At 38.9% G+C, this 8,153-nt stretch overlaps 1 protein-coding gene across 4 annotated transcripts in view; it reads left to right on the top strand.

The window, feature by feature from the left end:
- The window catches only part of rbm19 (RNA binding motif protein 19), a 243,640-nt gene that overhangs the window by 18,737 nt on the left and 216,750 nt on the right, over nt 1-8,153 (top strand). For all 4 annotated transcript variants that reach the window (XM_043715848.1, XM_043715850.1, XM_043715849.1 and 1 more), the window contains 5 exons: nt 4,147-4,185; nt 4,288-4,480; nt 5,199-5,440; nt 6,078-6,152; nt 6,631-6,709. In XM_043715848.1, the coding sequence (XP_043571783.1) occupies nt 4,147-4,185; nt 4,288-4,480; nt 5,199-5,440; nt 6,078-6,152; nt 6,631-6,709 (628 nt within the window). The remainder of the gene's footprint in view (nt 1-4,146; nt 4,186-4,287; nt 4,481-5,198; nt 5,441-6,077; nt 6,153-6,630; nt 6,710-8,153) is intronic.

Raw genomic sequence — 8,153 nt, 5'->3', positions numbered from 1 at the left:
TCGTATTGTCTGCAAATTTACTGACCCACCCTTCGACTCCCTCTTCCAAGTCATTAATAAAAATTACAAACAGCAGAGGACCCAGAACTGATCCCTGCGGAACTCCACTTGTAACTGGGCTCCAGGCTGAATATTTACCATCTACTACGACTCTCTGACTTCGACTGGTTAGCCAGTTCTCTATCCAACTGGCCAAATTTCCCACTATCCCATGCCTTCTGACATATTGTTTAAATGCTGCAATTATACTAGCCTCCACTACTTCCTCTGGCAGCTCGTTCCATACACGTACCATCCACTGCGTGAAAAAGCTGTCTCTTTTATATCTTTCCCCACTCACCCCAAACCTATGCCCTCTAGTTCTGGACTGTCCCGCCCCAGCGAAAAGACTTTGTCTATTTATCCTATCGATGCCCCTCATAATTTTGTAAACCTCTATAAGGTCACCCCTCAGCCTCCAACGCTCCAGGATAAAACAGTCCCAGCCTGTTCAGCCTCTCCCTATAGCTCAAATCCTCCAACTCTGGCAACATCCTTTCTTCACTGTCCTATCTACCTGTGACTCCATTTTTAAGGAGCTATGAACCTGCGCTCCAAGGTCTCTTTGTTCAGCAACACTCCTGAGGACCTTACCATCAAGTCCTGCTAAGATTTGCTTTCCCAAAATGCAGCACCTCACATTTATCCGAATTAAACTCCATCTGCCACTTCTCAGCCCATTGGCCCATCTGATCAAGATCCCATTGTAATCTGAAGTAACCTACTTCACTGTCCACTACACCTCCAAGTTTGGTATCATCTGCAAACTTACTAACTGCACCTCTTAGGCTCATATTCCAAATCATATATATAAATGACGAAAAGTAGTGTACCCAGCACCGATCCTTGTGGCACTCCACTGGTCACAGACCAAGGAAGCATATGGTGAGGTCAGTGCAGGAGAGAGCGAGGGAAAGAAACTGACATCACCGTGAACCTGCGCAGTCACTGCTCTTGCTGTTGATTTCATGTATCGCTGGACATCGGAGTGCGTGTGGGAAAACTAACAAACAGTGAAATTCACAATTAATCTTCGAGGAACCTGTTTGGGAGAGGTCACAACACAGAAACTTCCTGCTGATTACCAAGAATGTTCTCCCTTGGCTGATGACACTGTGCTCCTCCTTATTGAGCAACATTTAGGGGAAGCACTTGAAGGTGGGAAAGATGCAAAAGTAAGTCTGGGTGGGGGATTTCAATGTCCACCACCAAGAGTGACTCAGCAGCAGCACTAGCAGTTGAGCTGGTTGAGTCCTAAAGGACAGAGCTGCTAGATTGGGTCTGTGGTAGGTGCTGAGGAAGCCAACAAGAGGGGGAAAAAAAAAATGATCTCATCCCCTCCAATCAGACTGCCTCACGTGGCTGTGTTTATGTCAGTAATGGTAAAAGTGACCACTGCACAGTCCTTGTATAGACAAAATCCTGCCTTCATATCAAGAGTGCTTTGCATCATGTTACGTGGCACTATTACTGTGATAAATGGAACAGACCTAACAACTCAGGACTGCGCATCCATGCTGTGGGCCATCAGAACCAGCAGAATTATACTTTAGCACAATCTGCAACCTCATGGCCTGGCATATACCCCACTCAACCATTGTCATAAAGTCAGGGCATCAACGAAGAGTGTAGGAGGACATAAAGGATCAACTTGTCGAAGGGACAAAATATGATTACTGTGCAGTCCTGCCACATCTAGGTGTGAATTGTGGTGGCTCATCAAACAAGTCACTGGAGCATGAGGTTCCACAAACATCCCCATCCTCAATAATGGTAGAGCTCAGCAAATCAGTACAAAAACCTTTGCAACAGTCTTCAGCCAGAAATGCTGAGCAGATGATCCATCTGGGGTGGGTGGGAAGTATTTCCATATAGCACTGCTGCCTCACAGTGCCAAGGACCTGAGTTCAATTCCAGCCTCAGGGCGACTGTCTGTGTGGAGTTTGCACATTCTCCCAGTGTCTGTGAGTTCTCTCCAGGTGCTCTGGTTTCCACCACAGTCCAAAGATGTGTAGTTTAATTGAATTGGCCATGCTAATTTGCTTGTAGTGTTCAGGGATGTGTAGGTTAGGTGCATTAGTCAGGGAAAATGTAAAGTAATAAGATAGGGGAATGGGTCTGGATGGGATATTCTTGGAGGGTCAGTGTAGACTTGTTGAACCATATGGCCTGTTGCCACTCTGTAAGGAATTTATGAATCTCTGTCATAAAATCTGCTCCCTGGCCCTGGACTCGTCCACAAAGGAAATATGCTTTTCACGTCCATTTGTCAAAACTGTTAAAGGATCTTTTATGCTTCAATCAAGTCACCCCTGACTTTTCTGAACTCCAGTGTAAATAAACCTTGTCTGTTCACCCTTTTCCTCATAAGTTAACCTTCTAATTTCAGTTATCTATCAATTGAGTTAATCTCCTTCAAACCACTTCCAAAGCATTTGCTTCCTTTCTTACATAAGGAGACCAAAACTGCACAGTACTTGATGTAGTCTCAAAGCTCTGTATAGCATTCTTTCTTTTATGTTTAATTCCTTTTGTAAGAAGGCAAGGCATTCCATCAGTCTGCTTAATTACTATTTGCATGTTCATACTAACCTCTTGTGACCTGCACACAAGAACACTGAGATATCTCTGAATTTTGGAATTCTGCAGTAATTCCCAATTTAAGTATGGGTCAAGTATGTCGCTATCTGTATGTCCAAAAACCGAAAACACCTAAAAATCAATGTTTTACTTTTAAAAAATGCCCTCATTGAACAGGTTGACCCGAATGGACCTGAACAGTTGTTAATTTTTGTTGTCAATTATTCCTTTTAAATCTGAGAAATTTTTGCTCAGCAGAGGTTTTAAGGGCTACGGGCCAAAGGCATGTATGTGGAGTTAGACCACAGATCAGTCATGATCTCATTGAATTGCATATCAGGCTTGAGGGACTTAATGGCCTATATCTGTTCCTATGCTCCTGTGACCCAAATGGACCAAAAAGACTGAAAATCCAATGTCCAGGATTATTTTTAAAAGGAGAAAACTTGGTGATAAAGCTTAGGACAGTTATCAGTACCTACAAGACTACATACTGGCAGGATCAGCAGTGGAAGCTGATAAAAATAAATTGAAATAAACAGTAACCTGTAAGATAAGTAAGCTTTAAGGTTTTCGTGAAGATCTGTAGCTCCGGTTGTGGATGAGGTAGTTGGTTAGCTCACCGAGCTTCTGGGTTTTCGTACAGACATTTTGTTACCATGCTGGGTAACATAATTAGTTTCGCTTCTGTGAAGCATTGTTGTTCTGTCCCACTTAGTTTTTGTGTGTTCTGGTGCCTTGGGGTGTGTGTCACTTCTGGGTCTTCTCTGCAGCAGTTTGTTCACTAGGTCTATCTCTGTCTTTCTTGATGGCCTTTTTGGTTGAAGACCAGGCTTCCAAGAACACTCTGGTGTGTCTCTGGTTAGTTTGTCCTCGAATGGTCTTGGTCTGTGTGTACAGAGATGAGGGAGAGTGGATCATGTTGTTTAGTTGCCAGTTGGTGTTCATGAAGTTGGATGGCTAGTAACCATTCGAGGTTAAGCTAACCAGAGACATGCTAGAGAATCCTTGGAGGCCTGATTTTTCAACCAAAAATGCCATCAAGAAACACAGACCCAGTGTACAAACCACTGCAGAGAAGACACAGAAGTGACACTCGCCCTAACAGTCCAGTCCAGACCACAAAAACTAAGCAGGACAAAATATCAGCAGTTCAGCGAACTAACCAACTACCTCAGGTAAGTAAGCTGTATCTGAAAACCACAATTATTCGGTTTCTGAAAATCAATTGGTCCTGAGGTTTCCAGATAAAGGATACTGTTATGAAAAATTCTTCCTGCCTAAGTAAACAACTTCATGTAGTTGTGTTTGATTATTTAAAACAATGTGCTAAAACTTTATCTCATGACTGTTGTAGTACTGTATTTCATGGTCGGTTGTTTTTAGCCTGGCCTCTTTTAAAGTTGAAATATCTATACTTAAATAGCCAGTTAAATTAGGTTTTATGCTTGTGGCTTACTTTATATATTCAGCTGAAAACTGAAATCAGAAATCACATACTTCAGAGTTCGAAATTTTCTGTTACAGGATAAACAGAAGAAGTCTGTCATTGAAAACCTGGAGCACGTGAGTAGGAATTTTTAATTTGTGTTTGAATGCTTTTGATTTTTGATCAATATTGACCCATATATATCTCCTTTACTGGAAATGTGACTGTTTTTTCCAAAGCTGAAGGAAGATGATGAATTTGAGGAATTTCTGGCAGTACATCAGAACCGTTCCAATGTACCAACCTGGACTAATGATACTTTACCTGCAAAGAAAAAGGATGCAGCGCAGTTGGCTGATTACCTGAACTTTGATTCTGAAGATTCTGAAGAATTGAGTCAGGAGCAGGAGGACACTATTAAAGAACCAAAAAGTGAATACGTTACATATATTGCCTTATTCGTGTTCCATTCTTATAATTTGTAGTTTTATGGATTTTGCCTGTGAATATTTTTTTCAGGAAGTCATTGTTTTAAGTATCCCCTTTTAAATTATTTTTGATTGAAAAGTTTCTTTTTAATGTCCTTATTTAAATTGTCATTCCCTGTTTTAACATCCTGGTTATCCTGACACTTCCTGGTCATGTTTTGCATCGTAATGCCTCTTTTATCGTTCCATATGATGCATCATCAACATTTCCCACTGATTGGGAAAATCGAGTGCACGTTGTGTCTGTGCTGCAGTCAGAGTTTATTTTATGACAGTTCTGTGCTCAGGCACTGAAGTCAACTTTGTGCTTACTATTTGTTTCCAAAATTTGTCTGCTGTTTGCACTTGTACCCGTAGAAGAACTGTTGTGGACTTTTATTTATTGCTGTAGAGTTCTTTGCTGTACTGTACTTTACTTGTGCAGGCACAATAGTCTAGAAACTTGTACTTAGATTTCTTGCTTGCAAAATATTTTCAAGAATTTTTTTCTTTACTAAAGTTTTCTTTCCTTTGTTTTGCAAGTTACTATAGCTAGGAATGCCTAGGCTGCATATGTATGGCACGAAGTTTCAACTTTTCTGGGCAAAGATTGATCGTGGTCTGAAAAGAAGTTGACAACTTGCATTGTGTAAACATTTTTGAAAATAACTTTTCTCTTCTAGGCAAACAAAAGCAAACAGAAGAAAATGTTGCATTGAGAAATGAAGTATCTGACATGGATTACTTAAGATCAAAAATAGTGAAGGCTGAAGGCGAATCTGAAAGTGATGATGAATCTGAGGCAGATGCAGAAAATAATCTGAAATTATCCACTGAGGGAAGTAGCTTATTACATACAGACAGCAATTGTGAAAGTGGAGAAAAAAAGCAGGATAACAAACAGAGGGAAGAAACACAACTGGAGGTTTGCAATCTTTTCCATTAGGTTTTGTTAGCATTTAGTGCTCTGAAAATGTATTTTTAAGAATCTCTTTTTGTTCAGATGAGCTTTTGCATTATCCAGAGTTCTTTTTTTCCATATCACTTGTTGGTCATCCTTGCATGTTTGTACATGTTGCCTTATTTTAACTGTAACCTAGATATTTGCACAATTGTAAATATCTCAAAAATAAATATTTTTAAAAATTCATTCATGATATGTGGGTGTCACTGGCCAGGCCAGCATTTATTACCTGTACCTAATTGCCCAGAGGGCAATTAAGTGTCAACCATGTTGCTGCGTCTGGAGTCGCATGTAGGCCAGACCAGATAAGGACGGCGGTTTCCTTCCCTAAAGGATGTTAGTGAACCAAATGCTTTTAGCCGATTGATTAGGAAGTCTTCACTATCTATTTTAAGGGACTCTGTTACAATTTCTTTTCAACGTCAGAATTATTTAGCAAATACAAAGGGTTCTGGATTATTTGACGAACTTTAAGCATGTTTGATCTCATTATTATGCATCAGTACAATGTGTTACTACTTTCAGACAAATGTAAATATGTTGCAAAAATTAAGGAGGACATTACTTGATTTCTCACTCTTTACTAATTTATTTTCAGAAAAAGAAACAACAAAATGAACCAACTACACCATTTACTTTGAAGCTGCGAGGGGCCCCCTTCAGTGTGAAAGAGGTACCAATCTCTCTCAATTTGTACTTCCTATTGCATTCACATGGAACACTGTTCTTATAAAAAAGATTAAGCAATGTTTATGTTTCGGATTCCAGCATTTACAATTCTTTGGTGTTTTTGTTTAGGAATTAAGCAATATTGGGTAGAGGCTGATATCTCTATTGTGTTGACAGGGATAAAATTCTTTTTAGATTTTGATTCATGGCAATATAAGTAAATGTTGATATATTTACAGATTATGTGAACAAATTGTTCATCTAGTTAAAAGAAGCTGTTTTACTGCAGCCTGTAATGTTTATGATTTATATATGTATAAATATTTTTTATAACTGAGCGTTCTTTAATTTTGATAAAATTTGAATCAGGAAGTTTAAATGTGAATTATTTAAACATTAGAATGAAATCTTGGCTGTTATTCCTGTATGTACAAGGACTCGGTGTTCTGTATATTCATAAGGTGTATAAATCTTTTTCCCAGAAACAAATACGGGAATTCTTTGTTCCGATAAAACCTGTGGCTATCCGAATTGTCAAAAATGCAAATGGAAACACAACAGGTTTGTAACCAAGTATTTTTGTATGAATTATATTGTTTGAGCAATGAAGGTGCATTTCTTAATCCCAGACTGATATACATGGCATAAACATTTACTATTGAATATAACTTTTTGCATCATTAAGAATCTTACATGTTTCAATATTTGAGTTATGTATGAAATAGAATCGACAGTTTAGTTTGCACTTTAACAGATTGTTTTATGATGGTAAATTAATTTGTATTGTAGCATGTATATTATGTAGAATTGATCAAATTTCTGTCCAAGTCAAGATAATTAATTTCTTTTTGTATGAATGGAATTTCACTGAATAGTACAACAACAATAAAGTGAAGCGTATTCTGCAAGCTATGAAGAAAAATCTTGTTTTCTTTTATGATATCCTATTTTATGAGATTGAAAGCTAAGTTGCAACCAGTTGTGATCATAAATGATCTGCTCTTAATATGTCCATATATGTATGAATGGAAAGTGCAACCTTAGAATTAAAACATTCATTCTACTACTTTGTTAGAATAGTCATTTTGCATCAGGCAGGTTGAGGATCCTAAGGCCACTTGTTTACTCTCTGCAATCTAATGTTTTATTCCCCCAGCCCAGTGAAGTGCATCTGTCACAAGACGTTTGCTTCCCTCCAGTCTAATCCTAAAAGTATTGCCTTGTTGCATTGCTTTAGTTCTCTGGGAGCAGTTTTTGATATATCATCCAAGTTAGTACACTTTTCTGGATCTATAATCCATTATTGTCAATGTTGTTACACCACCATCTTCTTAAGGACAATTTGATGTCACACTTTTCTGTTCAGGTTTGTTGACTTCACTTTCCATCCTAGCATTTGGTATATAACCAAGTGCCATCCTTTAAAACAGTGGCCCACAATCCTCCTCCTTTCTTATTTGCTGTGCTTCTGATATTGTTGAGCTCTTTATTTTCTTCTTCTTTTTCCTCCAATGCACTTCCATCATATCTACTTAATCCAGTCACTATGGGCTGGGTGTCACCAACCTTTGCTAAGTGTCAATTTCAGTGAGTTTAACAGCAGGTTTCGGTCTGTAAGCCCTAGTGAGTTTCCTCAAGCAATTTTATGCTGCCCATTATGTATGCTTCTATAATGCCATGCTTCTATTTTCATGCATACACCAAAGGTGTGGCATTATAGAGGCATACATCTGAAGTGAGGACAAATTTCTTCTTTCAGGTTAGTGAATCTGTGGAATTCTTTTACTGCAGAGGGCTGTTGAGGCTGGGTCATTAAGTATTTTCAAGGCCGAGATAAGACCGATTTTTAATCAATATGAGAATCAAGGTCTGTGGCGAAAAGCCAAGAAAGTGGAGATGAGGATAACTAGATCAACTGTGATCTCATTGAATGGTGGAGGAGACTTGATTGACTAAATGACCTACTTCTGCATGTATGTCTAATGGTCTTACGGAGCTTCTGGCA

Source organism: Chiloscyllium plagiosum, chromosome 25 (assembly GCF_004010195.1).
Source record: "Chiloscyllium plagiosum isolate BGI_BamShark_2017 chromosome 25, ASM401019v2, whole genome shotgun sequence".
In the NCBI taxonomy this organism is placed as follows: domain Eukaryota; kingdom Metazoa; phylum Chordata; class Chondrichthyes; order Orectolobiformes; family Hemiscylliidae; genus Chiloscyllium; species Chiloscyllium plagiosum.
The sequence above is the reverse complement of the archived record's forward strand: the minus strand, read 5'-3'. Positions and strand labels throughout refer to the sequence as shown.